At 38.8% G+C, this 27112-nt stretch overlaps 1 protein-coding gene across 1 annotated transcript in view; it reads right to left on the bottom strand.

Moving 5' to 3' along the window:
- Umad1 (UBAP1-MVB12-associated (UMA) domain containing 1) overlaps positions 1–27112 on the bottom strand; it is a 168087-nt gene that overhangs the window by 132199 nt on the left and 8776 nt on the right. The window contains exon 2 of the mRNA XM_052173239.1: positions 20196–20293. Within this exon, the coding sequence (XP_052029199.1) occupies positions 20196–20277 (82 nt within the window). The 5' untranslated portion in view covers positions 20278–20293. The remainder of the gene's footprint in view (positions 1–20195; positions 20294–27112) is intronic.

Genomic DNA, 27112 nt, shown 5'->3' with positions numbered 1-27112 from the left:
CAGGCCCTGTACTGACAGCAGCAAATGCCAAACTACGAATAGCTTGCCCTGTAAAATCTAGGTTCAATCGTATAATAATAATAATGATAATAATAAAAGCGGGGGATGATTAGCTCTTATATAATCACTTCCTGACCTTGAGATTGCTTACATAAAATTTAACTATATTTATGTATACCCCCCTTCTGACTGAATTTCAATAACAATTTCAGTTCCGATTTTTACAAGAAATGAACCAGCTCTTATTGTGACAATTTATAAAGGAAGACACACGAGGACTGAAGTACAACTAGGGATATAGCAATCAGAAAATAACCGGGAGAAATGGTCACAGCGAAGCACAACAAAAGGCAGGTAAAAGAGCGAGAATGCAGACACGCTGGGTGGCTTTAGAGAGCAGGTGGTCAGAGGAGTAGGGAGGACACACCTGGAAACAACCAGGAAGACCTACAACTACAAATGCCTGCGGAGCACGGACGGGAGCTGACTAACAGACAGGAGCAAAACCACAGACAGCTTCTTATTCGACGAATCTAACCAGTCCAATCATATTCTAAAAGATCAGTAACAAGGAGGACTCATAAGGCTGGGATCAAAGTCAACTGTGAGTCAGGATGGCAGAAAAAGATGGGGTGTAGACACTGGGACAGAGCTTGCCAAGGATAGAGACCCTGAGTTGGATACTCAGTGTAGCAAAAAGAGCAGGGCACAGATAGGCCATATCATTAAACAAGCAGACAAGCAAACCTACCATGTCATAAATACTTAAACCTCAATCAGAAATTGTCAAAGAGTAAGATTTGGCGAACTCTCTCCCAAAAAAAGGACGGTAAGTAAAGCAGTCCAACTTTTATACCCAAAGCGGAGGACGCACAGAATGTCACAGAGACTAGCTTTGATGTACCAAAGCTGCTCTCAGAAAAAACAAAAACTGTGAAATACTTCTAATTTAAGGCTCTTTTGCTTATTTTCCCCTTAAGAATCTAAGTTCCTTGCACAAAATTTGTCTTTATATGTTTTCAAGGCCTTAAGATCCACAGTTTGAATACCTATACACATACTTAAACACACACAAACACACACACACACACACACACACACACATACACATACACAAATAAACGCAGGTATGTATATGTACATATATTTTAAATAGTTTAGGCTCTACTCCACCTCACAGGCTTTCTCTAGGATACTGAATATTTTACTAAATGCTAGTAACTAAATAGCTGTAGAGACTCAAGTGTGAACTATACTTGTATGAGTTTTTTCTTATTCAATACTTTGAAGCACTTAGTAGTTTTTCTTTCTCCCTTTTATGAACTGAATATTTTTGTTCCCCTAAAACATGTCCATCAGAATCATAACCCCCAAGGTGAAGATATTAGGAGGCTTTGGGAGACACTTAGATACTGTGGTTGTAGTCTTTATCCATGGGGTTAGTGTCCTAAATAAAGGAGTTATTAAGAAAAGCTAACATGCCCTTCCACCGTATGAAGAAGAGAGAAGGCATTCTGTAGACTTCCAGTGGAATCAGCACCTTTATCAGCTTCCCCAGCTTCAGTACTGGGAGAAATAAATCTATTTACTCAGTCTATGGCAATGCACTAGTGGAACGTGAAGACCATGCAAGGACGGTTGGAGGTTACCTACTAGTGCATGCCTCAAAAATACCCGAATGGCTTACAAGGCGGCAAAAATGTCACCATGAGAGCCAATACTTCACTGCTCCTTTCTTTCACTTTACCTTAGGGCTTTATTTTTAACCATCGATTTCTAAATATGATCTGTGAATAAACACCAACAACAGCAAACCTCACTTCTAGCACCAAAATCTATAATTCTAGGTTCAGTACAGAGAATTCCCCATCTGAGCTATTCTTTCATCTACTCGCCAACAATGTCCTGGTCACTCAGGATGAGAAAAGCCTTCCATGGCCACCAAGACTCGGGAGTCTCACAAGTGGTGCTTCCTCTGCAGTGTGGAGTTAAGACAACATACCTGCCTCCTCGCCATAGGACTGTGGGCTAAGTGATGACCTGGAGAGGGAAGCAGGCTTTTCTGCTCTTACCCTTACAGCTAAAGCATTTCAGGACTGCCTTAGAGACTGGCTCATCTCAGCCACAGACCACCCTGGGGACTCCGTTCTCCAGCAGTGTCTGAAGTGAAATTTCACAGTCCTTCTCTTTATTATAATCTGCTGCAGTTTTTACTATTTTAATACAAGTATAAACTAAACAAATCTGTAGTTCTAATTAATAAACTCTTACAAAACTCTAAGTTGTGAATGATTAAAAGACAAATGTATTTAACTTTCAAATCAAAAGTACAAGAAACAATTTAAGAGACTCCAAAGCTAATTCTAGAAGGCACTGTGATCATTCCTGTGTGGCGATTCTTATTAGTGTAACAGGGGAGAATACCATGTGTTCAACACAAATCATTGGCACTGTCTTACAGTTCCTATTTCTTCCACAAGAACACCATGTCCAAAAAGCAAGTTGAGGAAAGTGTTTGCTTGGCTTACACTTCCATATTACTGTTCATCATTGAAGGAGGTCAGGACAGGAACTCAAACAGGGCAGGAACCTGGAGGCAGGAGCTGATGGAGAGGCCACAGAAGGGCGCTGATTAATGACTGGTTCCTCATGTCTTACTCAGCCTGCTGTCTTACAGAACCCAAGACCACCAGCCCAGAGATGAGCCCATCCACAATGGGCTAGACCTTCCCCAGCAAAGACTAAAGAAACAGCATAACGCCAGATCTTATGGAGGCATTTTCTCAACAAAGGCTCCCTCCTTTCAGATAACTAGTTTGTGTCAAGTTGATGTAAGACTAGCAGCTCAGCAAGAGAGTGAGACTGTCTCAAAAAAACCAGGGAAGTCTAAGGAGATGGCTTAGTCAGAAAGGTGCTTGCCCAACCAGCATGAGGACCTGACTTCAAGCTTCAGAACCAGGATACAGAAAGGCAGCTATGCTGGCGTGCACCTGTAAATTCAGCCTAGGAGACAGCAGAGACTTGAAACTCGTTGCCCAGTGCCTAACCTACTGGGGGTGTCCCAAACCAGTGACAGTCCCTGTCACCTCCCCACAAAAGGTGGATGGTGGACATCTTAAGGTTGCCCTATGTTCTCTACATGCACATGTATATATTTATATATACATTCACCAAACAAACAAGCCACAAAACTATATTATCTTATTAAAAATAGTAAAAGGAATTCTAGTGATCTGGCTAGTGGGTAAAGGTGCTTGCGGCTAAGCCTCACAGCCTGAGTTCAATCCCTGGGACTGGAAGGGTAGGAGAAAACTGATTCCAAATTATACGCTCTAACAATCAAATGAACAATCACCAGAAATGAATGTAATGCAAGAAACTGCCCCCATAAGAAGGCCTCTGAACAACTCTTGCAAGGGTAAACTGGCGAAACATCAGTACTTTTATCTAAACACACTTTTGGTCTCATTAAACAGGAGCTGTTTAAATGGTTGAAGCGCTCCAATCTCACTTATTCCAGAACACATGCAGCACATGAGAGGCTCCTGATGGTAACAGAACATCTCCTGCATGTAGTTTACTGTTGGACACTTCGAAATTTAAACCACTCTGCACTAAAATAGCCATAGCTGTATTATATACCAAGTATAAAATTCATATGACTGTAAAGGGACACTGGCAGACAAGCAGTAACAATGAAAATCCTTCCTCAGTTGTCCTAGCAGATACATGTGTCTTCCGCAACAAAATAATATGGAACACAATTCTGGCGCTGTTCTAGAAGCCACAATAACATTCCCAGTTGGAATTTCACACTGGCCTTTAAAAAATCTCTAACAAAAAGCCATAAGACAAGTAACCTTTGGGAAAACCTTCAAGATAATAGTTACATTTCACAAGCCTTTTAGAAAGGACAGAATGCCGCAACTTGCCTTGGAAAAATAAAAGAGTCTGATATCATACTAGTATTTCTGTGTGTGTGTGCGTGTGTGTGTGTGTGCTCATGCACATGCAACTGCACCTGTACTTATGACCATGTTAAATGCTTCTTTTAGACAAAACAATAGCTGAAGAGCTGAACAAAAATCTGTCAAAAATATAAAACACAAAACATAATCTGTACTACTATAGAAGGTGCTAGCTTTCCTGTCAGGCACACCAAGAGGGACAGGTACACAGTTCACTGGAGGGGGCATCATTTGTCAAAAATTGAAAAGCTCCTCCTAGGAAAATATACCAAGGTGTAGAATTAGCGTCCATGTTGGAGCAGAGAGAGGGAAGTCACTGAGCTTACTCGGCTTATGTCGTGGCTGGTTACACTTCACATAGTCAAAGGCCCAGGGAAAATCAATAAATCAGGGACCAGTTTCATAATGTTCTTAACAGATTTCAAATGCAATGTCCAAAACAGGGAGTCCTCCAGAGGGGCGGGAGTGTCATCCATTCTAAGTCTGGCCTGAAAGGCCCCATCAAGGAACCAATAGGATAAACCAGTTGGCCAAGATCTGTTGGGAGCAAACGAGGCCACACCTTGAAATCAAGATCAAGGATTTTCGACAGTTGATACTGGTTAACAGCCAGGGGGAGATATACTTTCTCATGATGGTATGGAACCTAAATACCCACACCTTCCTCATCAAATTCAAATAACAGGCTAGTCACTTCCAAATCAGACATCATGGCAAATTCCAGAAGCTAAGTGTGAGACTTATGAAAGCATTTTTTTCAAGAGATTTTTTTTTTATTTTATGCTAAGGCACATCTAATCAGATTCCATGTAGTTTATAAAATGCCTTTATGCAATACTTCACAAATCACAGCACATTATATTGGTTAATTTTGTTTGTTTGTTTTTTTAAAAAAATGTACCAAAGTCAGTGGAATCACATTACTGCAGTTCTAACACCAGGAGGTGAAGGCAGGAATACAGTCATCTTAAGGCCAGCCTGAGCAACTTAATTAACCTCTACTACATAGCAGGTTCTAGGTTAACCTCAGCTACAGAGCAGGACCTTATCTCTATCTCACATATACACAGTCTTAGTTAGGTAGGATTTCTATTGCTGTGAAAAGACACTATGACTACAGCAAGTTTTATAAAGGAAATATTTTAACTGGGACTGGCTTACAGTTTCAGAGGTTCAGTCCATTATCTTCATGGTGGGAAGCATGGCAGCATGCAGGCAGACCTGGTGCTGGAAAGGTAATTGAGAGTTCTACATCTAGATCCGCAGGCAACAGGAAGAGAACTGGATTGAATTTATGAGACCTCAAAGACCTTCCCCTAGTGGCACACTTCCTCCAACAAGGCCATGCCTTCTCCAACAAGGCCACACCTATGGACCAAGTGTTCAAATACGTGAGTACAGGGGCCATTCCTATTCAAACCTCTAGACACACACACACACTCACACACACACACACACACTCACACACACACACACACACACACTCACACTCATACATACACATATACACACCCTGTTTCAACAACAACAAAGATACCCAATAATCTTGACTGTAAGAGTGTGTCTCATCTGGAAGATGACTCAGCAGGAGAAGGCACAAGCTGCCAAGCATGATGACTGGGCTCAGTCCTTGGAACTACATAGTAGAAGGAAACCACCAACTTCCACAATGGTCACCTTACCTCCCCATACATATATAGCATGTGTATGCCCTTATACATACATACACATGTATATATACACATACATGTATACATACATACATACAATGAAAAGTTTTTTTAAAGACCATGAGTATCATCAACTTCAGGGCAAAAAAGACACAAAATCAGTTATTAGTTTGTCATATGATCTGCACATGTTCCATATAAAGATCAATGATCCATATCAATCTTTCATGTCCTTGCCATTTAAATATAAAATATAATCCATAAAATATAATGTACAAAATGCTGTTGAAATATAATCAAAATTAAGCATTACAGAGGACGTCTAAAGGAAAGTTAAAAAAATTTAAAGATGACACATTTACTACCAAATAAGACAGAAAAGATGCCATGTCTACTTAGAACACAACTTACTATTGATGGTCCCTGCAGAGGTGCAGAAGCTCTGAGCAGAGTTAATTCACTCAAGACTGTGGTGCAAGAGGGTCAGATTCTGTTGGCAGAAATTCCACTGCCAGAAAAACTGAATGTGGTTTAGAAGTGAGTGCCAAGGGCTATGAAGAGCCCGACTGTTCCTGCTCCGAGACTAAACACTCGGGAAGCTTAATGCATGCAAGTGACAAGGAAAGGGCAAGGCTGAAAAACATGCAGCACGAGTCAATCGGACAGTATCAGATTAGCCATCGTTTCAGCCTAGAAAGAGACAGGGAGGCCAGAGTCGGCAGATGTGGACTCCTCCACAGCCCTCTTATCTGATGGAGAGTAACTATTGTATGTTATAAATCAAATCCCAAGGCTGGCTGGTCCTGATGATAATAGACTGTTGCCTGCTTCCTTTTGTCAGGAAGCAACAGCACTTCTCTCCAAGCAAATCAAGCCTAAAACTTTCTTGGGAATGCTCTGATAGCATGTAGACAAATAAATTCCCAATTGCTTAACAGTGGTATCCCATAGAAGGTCACCAAAGGTTGGCTTTTTATTTTTCTCTTTTTCTTTTAGTTAAAATCTGTCCAAAAATAGCTCCTTAAGTCAATGCAGTTTTAACAAACCATCCAGATCAGTTGATAATAGCATAAAGGCTTCTCACAGAGGCTGTAGGGATGGCTCTATGGTTAACAGTGCTTGCTGCCTTCAGGGCCCACACAGTGATGTACTGTCTGCAGCTCCACTCCATGGGAGAGAAGTCTGGTCACCTCCACAGGCACCAGGCACATGAGTGGTATACAGATATATACATACAGGTAGTCACTTAGAAAATTTAAAACCTAAGTTATTCCCAGCACCCATGTAAAAAGACCAGGCACTCCCTTGGAACCCCGACACCTGGGAGCAGAGCTTCCTTGGAACTTCTTACCCAGGCAGCCTAGCTACCTTAGTGAGCTCGAGCAACTAGAGACACGCTGAAAGCCAAGGCGGCTCTTGACAACAGCAACTGAAGTTGACTCCCGGCTTCCAAATGCACACATGTGCATACGAACTCATATACCCAGGCACCTATAGATAGACATCAGGGCACACACCAAAATACAAATGCACACATACACGTTTTACAACAATAAAAATGTCAAATAATTAAATGAAGAAAGAGGTATCATTCCTCAGTTGAAAAAAGACCTTTTTAATAACTGACATTTTAAGGTAGCATGTGATTTCAACTTAACTAAGCAGTCAACACAAAATCCACTGTAGAGGAAAAATTTATATGTACTTAATAGTAATTTATAGTAATATAATTAAATACTTAAAACAAACAAACAACAATAACAACAAAAACACTTCAAGGCAGGTGATCCAGCTCAGTAAGTGTTTGCCTGGAACTGAGTCCTGAGTCCCTGGAATCCCTGTCAAAGCTGAAAGCAGCAGAGTGTCTGCTCCCAGCACTCCTGCTGTGGGACCTGAGATGGGGGCGGGGGGGGGGGGGAGGGAAGAGAACTGCTGGAAGTCTGAGGACTAGCTAGACCTGAGTAGGCAGCCTGACAGAAAAAATATTCTCCCCTAAGAAGAGCAAAGGTGAAGCCAAACTTTCCTAAAAGGTGTCTTCAAACTAGCATCCATATGTTCTGTACCCACAACAAATGTGTGTACACATTCACATGATAATAACAAGAGAAACATAAATTCAAAAAAAACATTAAATTTAAAATTTCACAGAAATATCTTGCAGATTAATTTAAGGAGAGGAATATAAAACAATATTGCTATATGACCAAAATTGCTATATCATTGAAATTATGATAAAAATGATCACAAAATAAATGGTGTAAATTTGTATAACCCATTGAAAATACAGTAAAATATTAGCAAATATTGACCTCAATGTTTAAGATCGCAAGTGCTGGCTTCATGAAACAGCTTTGGGAATAAGTACTGTCAAGTTCTATGAAAATACTGAGAAACCAATAAAATCCTGGCTAGATTCTCCAAGACATTTTTTACCCTTGGAAATACTTTAAACTATTAAATTATTATAGAACAAATTAACGTTTGAGATTTTTCCATATTATAGCTTATAATTATCAGATAAGATTCATAAATATTCTTCTAAATATCTTAGAGAATTAAAAGCATTTATAGAGAATCTGTAAGATATATTATCTCAATAGTAATAGACAAAAATTAAATCACCTGGAATCATGTGATCTGTGATTAAATGATTTCCCTTCAGGAGCCATATTAGACATATAAATAAATACATGTAACAAAACCACACTAACTATATTATCTTTATAGCTGCAGTTTCCTGTTTTGAAGATAAATAACTGAAAGTGAAATTACCAAGACAAAGAAAACTAACCCTGAAAAAGTCTAGTGCATACTGTCAACTTAATCTCCGAGAAAGGCTCTACAAATGTGCATTTCCAGCAAACAGCATCAGCAGCATGAGCACAGCATCTTATCCAGTCATCTGTTTTCCTGTCTCACTCAGTACAGTTCCTCTTTCCTAAGGTAGCTTTTTCTGCTACCCAGCGATGGAGAACACAAAACAACAATAACAATACAACATATAATTCCTAATGCCTCTGCTATGTCCCCTAATTCTATCTCGATTTCTATGCAAGCCACTTTTCTTTTATCTCTTTATTAACCACTATGACCAAAATTGCCTTCTTTACTTGCTGACCAACTACTTTCTAGAAACCAAAGATGGTAGCTTAGTCTATTTTATGTATGTATTATGTTTAATATAATATCTATTTTATGACAGTATGCTTTAACAGAATACTGGTGACCAGGTAATGTATAAAGAATGGGGATCTACTTATGACTACAGAGACCAGAAAGGCTCAGGTTGACGAGCTGACATATACGCTGGGCCAATTTGATGCACTGTCCATAGCAGAGAGATGAAAAAGGAAATGCCAGAAGAAAAATTCCTCATTTGATAGATATGGCAGTGTATTTTACATAACTAAACACCCGAGGCCAGGTAGTTTATTAAAAAAAAAAAAATAGGTGCATTGACCTTAACATTTCAGAAGGTTAAAGTCTTCAATGGGGGTATACCATCAATTTGGTTTACAATAAGGGCCTCTATCACAGTGTGGAGGAAGATTTTATGGTAGTAGTTCATGTGAAAGCAGTCACAAGAACATGTAGAAGACAGAGAAGACACATGGTGGCGGAAGGAAACAAGAAAGCACAAGAAGCCAAATTTTCTTTATGATAATTTTCTTTATGATAATTTACTTGTTCTCACAGTAAATAATCAGAGCAAGCACCTTGAAAGGTAAGCTTTAATCCTCTCTGGAGGAGGTGCCTTGACCCAATCAATCTTCATTAGGCCTCTTAAAGATTCACTAGTTCTCAGTAAAATCGATCTTATTCTTGGAATCACGCTATTCAGCACATAGATCTTTAAAATATGTCCAAGCTGGAGGCTGGAAAGATGGCTCAGCAGTTAGGGCACTGGTTGCTCTACAGAGGACCCAGTTCAATATTCAGCATCCACACAGCAGTTCACAGCTGTCTGTAACTCCAGTTCCAAGGAACCTGATGACCTCTTGTCATCTGTAGGCGCCACACTAGCATGTGGTACACAGTCATAAAAGAAGGTGAAACATATACCCACATTAAAAAAAAAAAAACTTTAAAATATGTCTAAGCTATAATTAGAAACCCATTTCTAGGATCTACTCCAAACAGTTCCATCATTAATTCATCCTTGAGGACAGAACCTCTCTGATCTAATTGCCTAGTATTGCTGGCAATTAGATTTCCAATAAAAGAATTAGGAGCTAAACTGAGAGCATAGAGATAATGATGTTATAAGAGATATAAGCCTAGAAAACAGAGAGTTCTCTTCTTTCTCAGAACAGATGCCCAAGGATGCAGAAGAACAGCTGTCAATGTAGGGTTTTATCATGGAGGTTTCAACAATATATCCCAGCGGTTCTCAACTTTCCTAATGTTCTGACCCTTTAACACAGTTCGTCATATTGTGGTGATCCACAACCATATTATTATTTTCGTTGCTACTTCATAACTGAAACTTTGCTAGTTATATATTATAAAGCAAATATGTGATTTTTCCAATGGTTTTAGTCAATCCTGTGAAAGGGGTCTTGAGAAAGGGGTTGGGAACCACTGATGAACCAAGTCCTAAAGCTCAGCTAGTCTGTTCTCAGTCAAACTCTCCCCAAGATTCTACCTGTCTGCCAGTCTCAAGTTTTGTTATGGTTATAAGTTTTCCTCTCTATGATTTTAGGAGAAATTTAGTAAAAAGTTTAATAAGGGACAAACTGTAACTACTAGTCAAGATAAATTGATATACTGCCAATACACAGATTTATTACTGTCCTGAAAAAGAATTCAGTATATATATTTCAGTGCCATCAAGGTATTCTAACAGAGACTAGGGAAACTGAAGAATCTTTCAATCTTTTTTAAATATACGAAAAATATATCAGTAAAATGCAATACTATATTTTAAAAAAATAAACCTTTAAGAAATAAAAGCCCCATTTCCTGCCTCATTCATCAGGAGAGGCATCTCACCCAGGAAGAAGACCTGAAATATGTAAGAGAGGAAAGAAAAGAAACAGCAGAAGGCCCATCTCTGCCTCTCCAATGTAATCTCAAAACACAGTGAATGCTGTCAGGTATTCACAAATGAGCAGAACATTATGAAATTCCCCTATACTTTAATAGTAACTATCACATTAAAAAATTATGTAATTGACGGTTCTAGTTTTAAATTTCAATTAGTGTTCAAAGGTCTGCTTTATTTTCTACTTATATCTTTTCAATTTATTTCAATGTGTAGGTTAGAAAACAGTTTATAAAATCAATGAGTCAACACTGGCTGGTGCTAACTGGCTTCTTTTGAGCCATGCTGACACTCCGTGTCTGCCTACGAGTTGCTTGCCAAGTTAATGTTGCTTTTTTCTAAAGCAATTGGAGAATTTTGGAATGAAAAGCCTGAAATCCCAATCCTTGTTTGTCCCAGAACTGTGAGAAGATCACGTTTATTCAGTTTGGAATTGCCTCTCCCTGGCTTCAGGAAGGTGCATACAAAACAGGACTTGAGAAACGCCATTTGTACCACACCAAACTCTATATGCTTCAAGGTCCTGTAACCATGGAGACCTAAAAGGAGTTGAGAGAAACTGCATACCTTTAAGGCATGGAAAGCATTTAAGTATAGTGGAACTAAGAATATTAAAATGTATTTAGACACATTAGCATATTTTTACAACAGGTATAAACCATAATTAATTTTCTATGGTGATATATTTAACCAGCTTTAACAACGAAAAGAACCCTACAGGCAAAAAAGACTTCACAATGGAGAGAGCATTTCCACTATAACTGGTTGAATTGTAATTTTGGCAATTTTTCCTAATTAGGTCACTCTATTCCATATTTACCAGACATCTCTTACCAAGCAATATATATATTTTTCTACTTATATCTTTTCAATTTATTTCAATGTGTAGGTTAGAAATATATATATATATATATATATATATATATATATATATATATATATATATATATAGAGAGAGAGAGAGAGAGAGAGAATAGAATATATATATATTCATTTACTTTGAATACCTATCAAACAAAAATGCTGAAAATTATCCCTAAGATTCCTTTAGCCTTAAAAATTATTATATATCCAGTTTGAGGTTTCATTCTTACATTTTAATAGAGAAACATTAAGCCAGGCAGTGGTGGCACACGCCTTTTAATCCCAGCACTTGGGAGGCAGATGCAGGCGGATTTCTGAGTTCGAGGCCAGCCTGGTCTATAGAGTGAGTTCCAGGACAGCCAAGGCAACATAGATAAACCCTGTCTCCAAAAACAGAGAGAGAGAGAGAGAGAGAGAGAGAGAGAGAGAGAGAGAAACATTAAAATGTATAGCTCAATTTATAATGAAATACTTAATATTTTAAAATATAGTTACTACAACTTTCTTTCTAGTTTTGCATAAATGGCTAAGGATAACCCTAAACTGATCAGAATTGATGAACAAATTAAAATTTTTGTTCAGATACTTCCCCCCATAGTTTCATTTTACCCAACAAGATAATGAGGCAATCATGAAACTTCCACATTTCACAGACAAGAAAAATCAGACTGAAACGACAACTTGATTGAAATAACAAAGCATTAAATGACAGAACTTAAAGAGAATCTCAAGTTACTATGGTTTCCAGTTAAGTGCCTATATTAGTTCGGGTTTAGTTCACCTAAAATTGACAAAATAAAATAGTGATTTACACAGAATGGAAACTTATGCATGTTTCAATAAGGGACGCTCAAAGGGAAGTATCACAGGACCATCGGACAGGACCACAGTCTTCAAGGGCCCAGCTCCGCAGGGCATACTCCCAGCTAGCTTCACAGCATTCTTAGGTTTTATGGACACGATTGCAGTTAGAGGTCTCCCAACTTACCAAATCCACAGTCCAGCAAGATGGAAAGGCAGGGCAAGGAGGGAAGGAAGGAAGGAAGGAAGGAAAGAAGGAAGGAAGGAAGGAAGGAAGGAAGGAAGGAAGGAAGGAAGGAAGGAAGGAAGGAAGGAATACCAGCTACGCTTTTATTTTAATTCTTTTATTTATTTGTTATTTATTTGTTTTCTTGAGACAGAATATATCTGCTGTATAGCTCTGGTTGTTTGGGAGCTCACGGAGACCCACTTGTCTCTGCCTCCCCAGTGCCAGGATTAAAGCCATCTGCCACCATGGCTAGCCCAAGTGAGTTTTTTAAAAAGTCTCCTAGAATCTGCAAACAGAATAACTCACACCCCTAAATGCAAAATGACCACAGGGCTAGAAAAGGAATGGAAGAAAGGAAATGAATACAACTAGTGTTTTCTGCCTTGTACCATATAAAAACTAAAGGATAGGAAAATGTTCAACTCCAGGTATTTGATACACAGTGTGCACCCCCATGTGGTGTGACTGCTGTTTCGCTGGCTTATGTGTCCCCCTAATATGCACAAATATAGAAATATGTTCAAGGTACTAATACTGTGTATAATTTTGAATAGTTCTTGATCTACACAGAATGACAGAAGTTAACTTCTTTTTTAAAAGCTATTACTAAATTTGAAATTTAAAGAAATTAAATTATGGATGTTTTAAAATGAACTAAAAGTTCCTTATAGCATAGGAGATAAAATTCTAAATGTCCGAGCCCATCACGAACAACCTTTCCAGAGCAGTTTATTCTCAGTGACCCTGATATATTCTCTCTAGCTAAACAGCAACTTTTCAATGGCCCTAAATAGACCTTAGCTTGCCCTGCCTTACCACCTAAGAATGCTTTGCTCTCCCACCAACACCTTAGAAAAGAACGATTTTAGCAACTCTTAAACATTGCCATCTCTAGGACATGTTGTTTAGAAGGATGTCACACTTCTGGCTTTAGTTGTAAAATTCTGTTCCTTAATCTTAGGTTAGGGCTACTCATCAGCAGCCCTCGAGCAAACAGTGGGGTACCCGTGTCAGAGAAAGAACTCAGATCCCATCAGGTTCCTCAGAGGTTCAAAAAAATCTTATAAATAAATGATGTGGTGTTTGTATGTAGCCTACACATGTGGTCATAATGTACTTTTAATCACCTTTACACCGTTTACACCATATTATAAAATCTAATGCAATTTAACACAAAAACAATTGTTATCTAATATATTTTAAGGAATGATCACAAGGGGAAAATTCCTATACATATTTGGCACAGGCATACTTTTCCTGCATGTTTTTGACAGCTGATTAAATAATCTACAAATGGAATCTGTGGAATCTGCAGATAAAGAAAGCCAATTGTGTTCTGAAGATTATCAGAAAGTCATTTAGGTCTTCAAATCCTACTTGAATCTTTGATGAAATGCTTGGACCTTTTCCTTAGTCTCTTCTTTATTTCTTCAACAGATGAGACAAGCATAAAATTAAAGTAGAAACTACCACAGTTTTTTTAGTCTCAGCTAAGAAATCCTGTAAGAAACTGTGGAGGAAACTCACAATGTGCATACTAACATTTCCCCTACTGAAGAAGCATCTCTAAGGATAAACTATCATAGCACCCCAGCCAACTCTCCATCTCAACAGCTATACTGGAAACATGATTGCCTGGCGGTTTTAGACAAAAATGAAAATAAATCTCAGATATTACTCTGAAATACCTGCCAAAAAAAAAAAAAAATCTCACCTAAAGACAAGAGAGCTAAACTGTACCTATACAAAACAGTCGCAGAGCACTGAGAATATGCTCTTAAGTAACAGCTTAACAAATGCCAAATGACCCAGAGGTTAAAAACAACCCTGTTTCCAAATTCATTACATGTATAGATAGATGGACTTCACTTATTAGAATTATGCTGCTTTCTGTTCCTTCCTAGAAATCTGGTTAGCCAAAATGTTTGTGGTCTCGATTCCTTTCTGTTGTTTATGGTTCAAGTGAAGTAGAAGAGAAAGTGCAACTTCATGATTTATGAACTCTTTAGAAGTGTCTTAATATATTATTCGATAGCGCACAGTTTTTAAATTATGAAATGTGAGCTATAGTATCCTCAGCCCTGCATATCCTCTGGGCTCATCTACAGGGGGGAAACTGCTACCACTAGTAGTTCATACACACAGCCCATTTGCTTTAGAATTTAAAAGTGAAGAGTTAAAATATAGAGAGATCATTACGTTAAGTTAAATATATTTGAGTTTTTCTGGTTATAACTATATAAGGACAAGAACAAATTACTTTTTAAATCCATGAATACTTTTTTATATATGTGCATTTGTTTTGTAAGAACAAGAGTTAAAACAGGAAGCATATAATGAAAACCTATTTAGTTTTGCTGTTAAAATGAAAGCCTTTGGCTCCACATAGAATTAAAGTTACTTACTATCTCCCATTTCATGTACACAGCTAACTTTTCATTAAAAAAAAACAAGAAAGAGGAAAACATAGATGAAAAAAATACCTCTTAAAAGTACTAAACAAAAATAAAATAGGTTTACTGAAGTATACGTGCATGCTTTAATTCCCAGAATAAGGACTATCATAGGGGAAAACTAAGATGCGTCCTTCAATACCTAATACTTAAAGATGAAATCCAAGCTACTATGAATTACTGAAATAGTTTTCATTAAGAGGAACCTGAGAGTTCTTGTGCCCTACTTTAAGTGTCTTCATATACTGAAGAACGAGAGATTTCAGCTGTACTGTAATCTAATTCTTTTTGTCTCTGTGACAGTTTGCTTGCCCAATTTCATTCTCCCTCCTCTAAAGTTATATTCAATAGCTGGTCAACAATATTAGTGGAGGCAAGAGCAATAATCTACATTACTTCTTTTCATTTTATATTCTATTTTTGCTTTAACATAATAAGCTAATGTATGCCTTTGTCTTGGTATTGGATGGAATTATCTGCCAACATCTAAGCCAAACCCTCTCCTAATTTAAAATAACTATGAGGTTGCACACTACATTAGTAAATTTGTAATCAACTTAAAGATAATGTGTTAAAAGCACAATCAAATGTGTCATAACAGAAGAAGGCCTTGGTAATTACAAACAGTGCCATGCTCGCTAGCTTTTTAAACAGTAGCACAAGACTGTGAAAAATCGCCACCCAGTGATGCAAAGGGAAACTGCAATTTGTTTTTGTGTAAACTGAGCACCCTGGAGGATTACTTCAGCTTCATTACTGAAGGAGCCCTTGCCTTCTTCTGTGAAGACAAACTGGTTACACAAGGGAACCATGTTTTCCTACTAACCCACCCCCTCACTTCATGCTTGTTCTCCATGTTTTACAATCACAAAGGGCAAAAGCTTTAGAAATCTTAGTAAAGACAAAGGCTTTCCATAAACATGAACTAATTAGTTGTCTATGACTACTCTAGATATTCCTGTTATCAAGTAAGGTGCCTTGGTTGTGCCTGGACCTGAAATTTCCAGTGAACATCAAGCAGGAGTACTAGCCTAAAGGAGAAGGTATTCTCAGGTGGAAAACAGAAGGAGCGGGGCGCCATTTTCAAATTTAACAGTGTAATTATTGACTGTGGCCTTTTTAGAAACTGGTTATACAGGCTAATAAGGAGATACTCTAACCAATTCTAAACAACCCATATTGGCAGAGACTTGTTTCTTAGTCATATATTTTACCATTGAGAAGCCAGATAAACAAAACCAACAATTCTTTGTTCCTGCTCTTTGTTTTGTACCTGGTTCAGATGCTAATCTTCCATGACTATACATTGGATGGTTTCAGTGAAGCTGTACCCTCAGGTTCAGGACCCCCAGTAGGTGGTGCTGTTTGGGGAGGTTATGGAAGTTTAGGGCCTGAAGCCTTGCAGGAGGAAGTGGTGGTGGGGTTGCATTCACAGCTTCAGCTGCTTTCCAGTTCTCTCTCTGATCCCTCAGCTTTTTTTTGGGGGGGGGGTCTATTTTTTTTATTCCATATATTCTTTATTTATATTTCAAGTGATTTTCCCTTTCCTGGATCCCCCCTCCTCGAAAGTCCCATAAGCCCTCCTCCCTCCCCCTGTTCCCCAATCCACCCCTTCCCACTTCCCTATTCTGGTATTTCCCTATATTACTGCACTGAGCCTTTCCAGGACCAGGAGCCACTCCTTCCTTCTTCTTGGGCATCATTTGATACGTGGATTGTGTCTTGGGTATTCCAAGCTTCTAGGCTAATATCCGTTTATCAGTGAGTGCATACCATGAGTGTTCTTTTGAGACTGGGTTACCTCACTTAGGATAATGTTCTCCAGTTCCATCCATTTGTCTAAGAATTTCATGAATTCATTGTTTCTAATGGCTGAATAGTACTCCATTGTGTAGATATACCACATTTTCTGTATCCATTCCTCCGTTGAGGGACACCTGGGTTCTTTTCAGCTTCTGGCAATTATAAATAGGGCTGCTATGAACATAGTGGAGCATGTGTCCTTATTACATGCTGGGGAATCCTCTGGGTATATGCCCAGGAGTGGTATAGTGGGGTCCTCTGGAAGTGTCATTACCAGTTTTCTGAGGAAGTGCCAGACTGAATTCCAGGCTCAGATGCAGAAGCTACCATAAAAAGCATTGCTCCCTGGGCTTCTTGGCCTGGCCTCAGGCTGCTATGGACACCTAGTCCTCTGGAACTATAAGCCCAAATAAATTCTTAATGTAAGTTGCTTTTGGCTGTGGTATTTTCTCGCAGCAACAGAAAAGTAACTAATATATATTCCAAAATATGTGAGTATGGTGTCATGCTAACAATAAAATTATGAAAAAACACACCAACTTATCTTTTCAAAGTAGTTTCATATGGTATGCCCTGAGACTATAGTAAATATTACATAAAGAGACTGCTATAGAATGACATGACAAAACAGGTAGCTTACCACAACAAAAAAATTATAAAGTGGCTTTATAAGTTTTAATAATTCAATGTAATGGTTGGAATTTTTATCAGTGAAGTCAAGTAAGTTTGTGAATGCTAATGATATTTTAGTACAAAAACATTAATACTATGAGCTTTCAACTTCCAGGAGGTTAGTTTTATATAAAAGTTTTAAAATATTTTAGTTATTTAAATATCAAACAACAGTGATGTAGCCAAATTAGGAGCCAAACTTAATGAACAATTAATACAATGCCAAATTCTCCTTTATTTGAAAGAAAGTATTTTCATGTTTAAAAGGTAAAGTACACAATTTCATGTTTTCAAGATTTTTTGTTTGTTTGTTTGTTTGCTTTCCTTAAACTATTGAGAAGGCTAGGCTGGTTCCAAGACAGGCTTCAAACTGGCAGTTCAGGGGACTAGACCTAAGAGCCGGGCATGTCCAGGCAAACTCAGGCAAGTCAGTTACTAGAAAAACCCCAGGCTTCAGGCAGCTGGTCAGAAGCTGCCCAGCACCTGGCCTGAGGTAAGGATAATGGATCTGCAGCAGTTTCCAGACTTCCCCAGCAACAGTTTCCAGACTTCCCCAGCAACAGTTTCCAGATCTCCCCAGCAACAGTTTCCAGCCCCCACTTGGTTCTGGAATGTCCCTAGAGATGGAGCAAGACAAAGATTACCTATCCCAGAATTCCCCTAATGTGCTTTAAATCCCTCACTTTGGGGTCTCCATCTTAGATTGACAGACCCCAGCATGCTGGATTTCTGCAGAATAAAACACTATTTGTGTTTAAAAACTATTTGAGTCTGGGGTATCATTCTTTGGTGAATCGTGGACCCTTACACTATCACTAATAATGGCTTAGATTAAAACTGAGGACATGGTGAAAACACTGAAACCCTTCTTCCAGCTCTTTGACACGTGCGGAACATTAGCAATATCTACAGTCACCACACTGTCAACAGTGCGTCAAAACTTCATATGCCTCTTCTTCTATATCAACTAAACAGTCTGAAAAATGAACTGCTGACAGTGTAGCATCTTAAAACTGCAACAGTTACAGAGACTAAAAAGACAGGCTCTGGCATCCGATTACCCAGGTTAATTCCAAATATGCTTCATGCAAGGCAAAGAGCCTGGAAAATTCAGTACTCTGTACATGGTGATGGTACCACATTACTTACAGGATATTCTGAGTATTTCATGTGCATTCATTCACTCAGTCCCACACTGGCCCCACTGGGTAAGTAGTGTGTGACACCTGGGACTGTTAAATATCTTCTTAAAGCTGGAAACCCTAATAGGCTGTCAACCCAAAGGTTCTGCCTGAGGAGTCAGCATTCAAATCTCTACTTAACTGTAAACCTGTGCAGTGCCCCTGAGGGGGATGTGAGATGACGTGACAGAGAAATGAGGCAGGAAATGAGAGCAGACGCCACACTGACTGATAGCATCAAACTTCAAGAAAGCTTACAGAGCCCACAGAACACCAAGTATATGAAGATTTTCATTGTTGTTTTGATGTTATTTTTCCTTCAATAAAAATCAGTGAAACAGGACACTTAGCATTTAAAACCAAACCCAGTTAACCACAAGTCTCGACTGACAGCTCCTGAGAAACATGGAGGTGTAGGCTGATGGCTGTTGGGTCATTTGAACAAAGTATTCGATCATATCAACTACACTACATATTTTATTGTGTATCTAGGATTATGACAGAATTGATTTCTCTTCATAAGTGTCAAACTTCTAGACATATGGTACCAGGGACAGCATCAATCATGCTCGGTCCAAGATGGTCTTAGGAAAACTTGCTCACAACACAACATGTCAGCTTTTGAGAAAACATACCATTAGAGTAGGGATAGAGCAGGCAGAACAGCTGGTACCCAGCATATTAGAGTAATTAAAGTCTTGGAAATTCCCTCATGGAAAAGCAAATCTGGAAGCCTGTGAGACTTCTGAGTCTCAGTCAAAGATGCTTCTAATGCCAGTCTTCCTAAGACTAGGAAAGGCAGGCCATACCAGATGGACTTTACCTGTTAAGGCAGGTACAAAGCAGACACCTACTAGGGCAGCTGTATGATAAACAATGAAACATCTGGTCAAGGCTACATGGTAACAGAGATCACACAAAAAACGAGAGCCACTCCACCCATGGATGGGCCTTGTCTCTGACGTTCCATGCTGGCAACTAAAGGGAGAGATGTGGAAAGACAACATGAACAGCTCTAGGAACTGTGACCTTGAAGCTGCTGACAGCCACTGCCATGTTCTTTAAACGAGTGCATGGTGAAAGAGAATAATGCTATAAAAAAAACTGAGCAAAGTTCTTTATATAATTCCTACCTTTATAGATATTTTTAAAATAGAAATTCAGAACAGTGGTTGGAAAGCCAAACTCAGCTGGAATAAATTCCCGTGAGAAGAGTATATTGCCAAACCCCAGAAGGCAATAGTTTCCAAGAGGTCTAAAGGTTTTTCTGAAGTTTTGTTGTAGAGGGCAAAAGCAACAAAAACCTACCAAGAAACTCTCACTGGGGCGGACAAAGCCTTGCTGGCTGTCAGGCACAAACTCCTGACATTGCAACAGAGAAGGGTCAGAGCAACAGTCTCACACAACTTACTCTGATATTAGAAGACACAGTTTAGAAACCAATTGTACTATTACCAACTAATTTTTAAAATGATTCATCAAGTTAGAATTTTGTTTTTTAAAGACTCACCTAAGAGGACAAATCCATCTGCTTCCGGTTCTGGCACAGAGGGCTTTTTGGATTCTGCAGGCTTTCGGAAGAAGTGAAACATAGCTGTCTGCTGCTATCTGAAACAGACATTGAGAATGATGTCAACTCAATGATGTCAACATTCCTGCTCTTCTCAGCAAGGAGCGGTCACAAAGGTGGCACAACGATGACTCCGAGGATTCCCTGGCCAGATAAAAAGCATCAGACTTTCTCTAGATAGTAAAGGACAGAAGGTATAAAGCAAAATATATCTGTTTACAGTCTAAAATCTGTGCCCTAAGTCCTCAACCTCTTTTAATTTCTAAGATTCAGAAAAACACATAAGAAACATTCCATCAAAGACTGAAATCAACTGATAACACCTGAATCTAGAGAATTTCACAAACCACAGAAGAAACATTAGTTTGAGGGGAGGAAAAAAAAAAAAGACTTGTCTAGACTTCTTTTCTGCCATATGTAGCTGAAACTTCATAAAGCTAAAACCACTTACAAAGAGAAGGAAGGCGCTGCAGACACTCTAACCCCTTACCAGACGTAGACAATGTACTGTACCCATTATATACTACTGCCAACCCCAAGCTCCCAACTTGGTGTTGATGCCCTGCCCCTGACCCCCATCTTTGCATAGTCCTGAAGAAGGAACCCCCTTAAAAACCAATTGGGATAGAAACTGAAGGGTGCCAAGGTGCTGGCAAGGACGCTGCCTCAGGCACTCTGAGCAGAAGAATGAAAGGCCAAGAAGAGTCCTAAGGGTTGTAAGGGTAGAAAGCTTAGTTTTCATAAATTCCAGCCCTAACATTTAACCTGAGGGAAGTCCTGTGATGCTGAGAAGTGCCCTAGGATTTGTGCAGGTTTTCATAGCCAGGGCTGCAGATCCAGGAAGGACACTAAACCAATATAAATAATTGGTGAGGGAGCCTAGCTGTTGACCTCAAACAGCTGGTAATTTCACTTTCTCTTTTCCTCTTTCTTTTTCCCTCCCTCCCTCCCTCCCTCCCTTTCTTCCTTCCACTGGCCTGGAACCTTTGTAGACCAGGCTGGTTTTGAACTCAAGAGATCTGTCTTCCTGCCTCTGTTAGCCCCTAATCCCCAGAGCCCAGAGATGAGGACTAAAGTATGAGCCACCACACCTAACAGATTTCTCTTTTTAAAGGATTAAAAATTGGAAAGGACAAAACATCAGCAATGAGGAAAAGATAGTATTTCAATAGAGGAAGAGGGCCCTCATCCCAACTCCTCAAGGATGGAGCTTAACCGTGTACCATGATAGAGCCGAAAAACCCACCCCCCAAAAAACAGGAGACATGAGCTCAATGGAGTGGTAAAAAACAAGATGAAAAACCAAAACAAAAAGAAAGAAATGATGGCACATGCTTAGAATCCTGGCTCTCAGGAGGGCACAAGCTCTCTCCCCTCTCTATTACTTTCAATAAATATATGTGTAAATAAGCAAATTTTACCATTGCAAATAGGAGAAAAACATAATTTATTCTTAAAAACCCATTATTTGCTAACTACAATATTGTTTCTGGCTAAGTTAGAAATATCCCCTCCTACTAGGTAGACATAGGATCTCATAGCTACACAGGGACTGACTTCACATTCTCAAGCCAAAACTGGAAAAAGAAACATGCAAATCACATCAATATTCATTATTGGCATATTTGGGTATTAAATAAATATTTTAGTTCACAATTTTAAAGAAAATCATCTCAAAGTTTTAAACCAACTTGTGTTTGGGGGCAGATAATCTCTGTGCACAAAAGTAAAAACATTTCTTTATGCATTCAACACAATGAAAACATAAAAGGAAGTGTATTCACTTAATAATACACACAGACCGCATCCATCAGGTATACCAGACACCAGGCAAGACAGATCTCACAGCTCTGAAGTTGAGGGAATGATAGTGTGCCTAATATAATTATTTTTTTCATATTATCCTGAGGATTTCTTTTTAAGTAACATCACCCATAACAAAAAAATTAATACATAAAAAATACTTTTCTCAAGTTTGTCTGTTCAATCTCACTAGCTAATGTAAATATAACAGAAGTGAAATTTCTGCATGACTGAAATATAGCAGCCATTTTACTATAGAAGATATATATGTATATTTATAAACATATTTTCTTCTTTATGCTTGTGCCAGAAAATTCAATAGTGAATTTCATACTACTAACAATTAAATCCTAAACAATATGTAATCCTCCACTTCCATCTGACAGATCATGAAATGCATGATTATGAAATAAAATATAAATGTAGACGAACATTTACTAATTTCTATTGAGAATGACAAAATAGCGTAGGGCTGTGCTTTATGTTTTTTGTAGTTATAATCCAAGACAAGAATTCATTAAATGGCATAAATAATTTCTGAAAGACTGCTAAGCATTCTAAAAGCCCTGGCAGTCTGCATTTTATGCCATCTGACTGGAAGGAGAAGGAAGGTCTTTTCTCTTCTCTTCTCTTCTCTTCTCTTCTCTTCTCTTCTCTTCTCTTCTCTTCTCTTCTCTTTCCTCTCCTCTCCTCTCCTCTCTTCTCCTCTCCTCTCCTCTCCTTTCCTTTCGTTTTCTTTTCTTTAGAAGAGCCAATAAGAATAAGGGTGTGTACAGGACAACAAAGGAATTAACCTCACTAGAATCAAAAAAAAAAAATATGTGGATAAGTCACAGAAATCAAGATTGCAGAAGAGTAAAGAAAAATTATTTAAAAGGCTGAAAAGTCAAAAATACTTGAATATACAGAGCAGCATAATAAGATTTGTTCAAATACTCTAGAAGAGTCTTGTACAAAGATTAAGTTTTTTAAAAAAAAATGTTGTAGAGGTTAAGTGTGATAACCAGAATTAAGGCTGGAAATATCTGGGGAGAAGGGGGTGGAGTACTTTAATAACTCAGTTATTCACCTCACTGGAATTTCACTCCTTAGAGAAGAAGGAGAGTGATAAGTTGAGTAAGGAAAATAGGAAAGGAATGCTAAAGAGAAGAAAAGCAGTATGAAGAAGATCCCATAATGAGATCCACTCATTACTTTGGATCATAACCTACAAAAAAAATTAATAACAAAAAAGAAAATGTAAATTACATTTCAATATTTTAAGGCACATTAGAAATTCAAGCATTGTGCAAAAACCTTTTTATAAGGTAGCAACTACTTCAGTTTTGCAAAAAATATTATGTAAACTAATTGAATATTATGCAAATGGATTTTCCTCAGATGACAGTTTTAGAACTAAAATGGAATTTTTAATAGCCTAAATTTAATCAACAAAGGAAATTTCCTGAAAGACTTTAGCTATTCTGAGTCATCCCCAAGAGTCTGTCCATTCAGGGTTGTTTTGGCTAATCTGTCAGTCTACAGCAAAATGCCCCAAGTGTTCCAATAGTGGCAAGACTAGCGTGGGGGTAATCAACCACTTTGTGATCTGATCTCATACGCACTTCATCATCTTGTGATGATGTTGATGCCTGGTATTAGAACCTAGCCAAAAGTTGTGTCTGGGGGAAGGAATAGGCCTAAGGGGAAACCCACCATTTTGTTAAATCTACTTGGTGTCAAATGAAATACACATGGTTATAAGTGCTGCTCTCCATTTTGGTAAGAAGCTTCTGTTTGCAGTGGGTAATGGTTAACACAGAGACTCCTAAGTAGTAAAATGATAATAATGCTAACAATAAGTGACTGTCAAGTACACACCTCTAAAAGGAAAATCTGTATCAGCTCCCCTTACGCTCAGTGAACATCATAGAAGACATGGGTAGAAAAAGCCAAAGGATGGAAAGAAGTGCTAAAAATGTTAATTTCTGGAAATGGGATGGGTATTACAACTATAAACTGCCAGTAACTGTTATTTGCTGCACAAGCTATAGACAAGATACAGCCTGGGAAAAATCCATCATGGATAGGAAAGGAGCTCTGAGTTCCCACTCCTCCTTCAGGAATGATCACCAGTTAATGATAGCTGAGAGAAAAAAAAAAGTAAATTTCTTCAGTGGGGTCCATGCTCCAGAAAATATCCCATCCCCAATCCATGCTGGAATTAAACTGAGTGGGTCACAAAAAACAATAAACAAACAAATAAGCAAACAAACAAGACATAAAAGTATGAAAGAGGTGTGAATGGGCTAGGCAGGAGTATGCAGGGATGAGAAAGGGCATAGCAGTAACAAACCCGACTCAAATCCACTGGATACAAATAAGAAACCATCCAAGAATAATAAATGTCTTTAATGTCTCAAAACTACTGAATGTAACTGGGTTCTCATGTGGCCCTTTAAGTTTTTAAAGAATTATCTGCTACCATCCACTCACATTTATAATTAAAGATTTTCATTGAAAATTCTAAAAGACATTACAGTGCCTGGTATTGGAATCCTGGTCAAAAGCTTGTGGCTGCCGAAGTAATGGGCCAAGAGAAAACCCACCACCATTCTGTTAAATCAACTTGGTGTCAAGTGAATTCTAAATACACATGGTTATACCCAAAGGCAAATGTGTTAAGAAGTTTGTTAAGACGCTGGTAAGAATTCTGGAACACTGCAAATATTTATGTGTTGAAATAAAACCCTTATATAACCCTTTGAGACATATTCAATGACATCTAAACAGGGCATTTTAACACCCACGCACAGCTATTTAAAATACTTGAGGGTGTGGCTACTTGCAGAGCCTTTGTCAGGCTGTAACAAGGAGCCTCTGCTCTGGGGCTGTCCTAACTCGGAAAAACCCAACCTTTTCTTCTCTTTCTCTTTACCGATACTGGCTAAGCACACACATGCTCCCTGGCATGTTCTTTAGCCTCACTGCTGCTTGCTGACCTCCGATGCTAACTCATGGCTTTCTCTTCCTCTTCCCCTGGCAGCTGCAGAGTCGTCTAGCTGGCCTGTTATGCTGCTTTTCTCTCAAAAGCTAATAAAGAAATGTCCTTGATCTTCAAAATAAGCAAACTAATAAATAAAGACACTTTAGCTTTTCAAAGTGTGGGAACCTTTTCATTGTTCTTTCTGATTTCTATTTCCTCTTCTGGCCTGGAGTAGCTTGGAAATTGCCTCAAAATGCGTTAGACAGCACATAAAGACACAGTTTGGAAGTGGCAAGAGCACAACCCCCCAAAAGGCTTCCTATTTTTATTACTGAACCAACCAACCAAGGTATATCACAGAAAAGAAAAATCAGATTACCAATTAAACATGCCCGACTGTCTGGAGAGTGACATTTTTAACGTGATATGGTATGGTTGTGACTCTGACACAGCATAAAGATGTGTGCCATCTCATATGCAACTCATTATAGACCTAGCTTGGTTCTTTTTCCTTGTCACCTACTCAAGAGCTGTTTTGGATTTTATCACCAGTTTTCATCTGAATCTGTAATACCATTTTACCTCTGTTGCCATCAGTAATCCCTCGAGTTTCCATTAGTGGGAAGACTCGGTAAGGGTAAGACAGAGTTGCGCATGCCACAGCCTCATCTCCTTTTAGGAGATGCCATATTCCAATTAAACACTTCTAACCTTTGTGCTTGTAACCTGAATTGAAAGTGATGTCATGTAAATATGTCAATGGAAAATGAAAACATTTAAATGAAACATAGTCTCCTAACACAATCTTAAGAATGTTTTAGGAAACTGGTGCCTTAAAAAACACTTAAAAATATTTGTCAGAGCCGGGCGGTGTTGGCGCACACCTGTAATCCCAGCACTCTGGGAGGCAGAGGCAGGCGAATTTCTGAGTTCAAGGCCAGCCTGGTCTACAGAGTGAGTTCCAGGACAGCCAGGGCTATACAAAGAAACCCGTCTCAACAAAACCAAAATCCAACACACCCCCCCCCCAAAATTTGTCAGTTGGATAATTATGTATTACAAGCTACATATACAGCATCAAGCTATAAGGAATTCTGGAAGAGTACAAGAAACCTCCAGAGACCTGCACAGTGTAGGCACAGTATTTATTCAACCATGGAAAATGCTTCTCCATTTGGCTAAGGTGCAAAGGCTGTGAAGTCCCTTATCTAGGTCTGTGATTAGCATAATGTCTGGAACAAACTATTTTCAACAGTGCTGGCTGGGGCTGCACCTTAAGAAGTCAGGGCAATCAACTGCAATCTTTCAGAGATGTCTCAAGGCATTTGGGGAGCGCACCAGATAGCAAGTGCTGGCTAAGGTTAATCTGACTCTGCTTTACTGATAGTCATTTTGCTCAAGAAAACTAGGGAAGCAACTGATGAGTGTTAACAGCTGTGAATTAGGAGTCTGACTGCCCCATCTTCGACATCTTTCTGTATTTACAGGAAAATGAACATCAAATAGAAAGTTACCGTAAAGACATAAAAAACTTGTCATTAACGCTAACAATTTCCACAGATTCCAACTGTGCTTTAACGATACCCAGGGAGTAGTGCTCTCCCTCCCAGCCCCTGCAAGACTGTCTCCCAGTGATCCTATATAGTGTGTGTTAAATAGAATCAGTGGTCTCTATCTACTAAACTCCTTCCATTGCTTGTGTTAGGAGGACCAAAACTGTCTTTAGACATTAACAGAAGCTCCCCGTGTAACAAAACTGTCCTTCGCTGAAAGCCAAGGCATTTGATGAATATTTACCTGCAGTATTCACCACTGAGCAGAGAGAGGACTCTGGGTGAAGAAATTCCCTGAGACCTTTACCTGGGATGAAGAACAGTGCCCCTTTCTCCTCTGCGAATGCTGGCATTGCATAATAATACGTGCAGCGTACTAGCCAGTCCTGATGATGTGTGCCATCATCACCTGCTGTGGGATGAGTTCCATCCAGTCAGGGGACACCTTCAAGTCAGAGGTTTTATTTAAAACAAAACAAACTTGCCCTCTTTTTAGTCGTTGAAGTGGAAAACAGTATTTGTTATCATGCTTGTGT

The sequence above is a fragment of the Apodemus sylvaticus genome, chromosome 2 (genome assembly GCF_947179515.1).
Source record: "Apodemus sylvaticus chromosome 2, mApoSyl1.1, whole genome shotgun sequence".
Lineage (NCBI taxonomy): Eukaryota > Metazoa > Chordata > Mammalia > Rodentia > Muridae > Apodemus > Apodemus sylvaticus.
The sequence above is the reverse complement of the archived record's forward strand: the minus strand, read 5'-3'. Positions and strand labels throughout refer to the sequence as shown.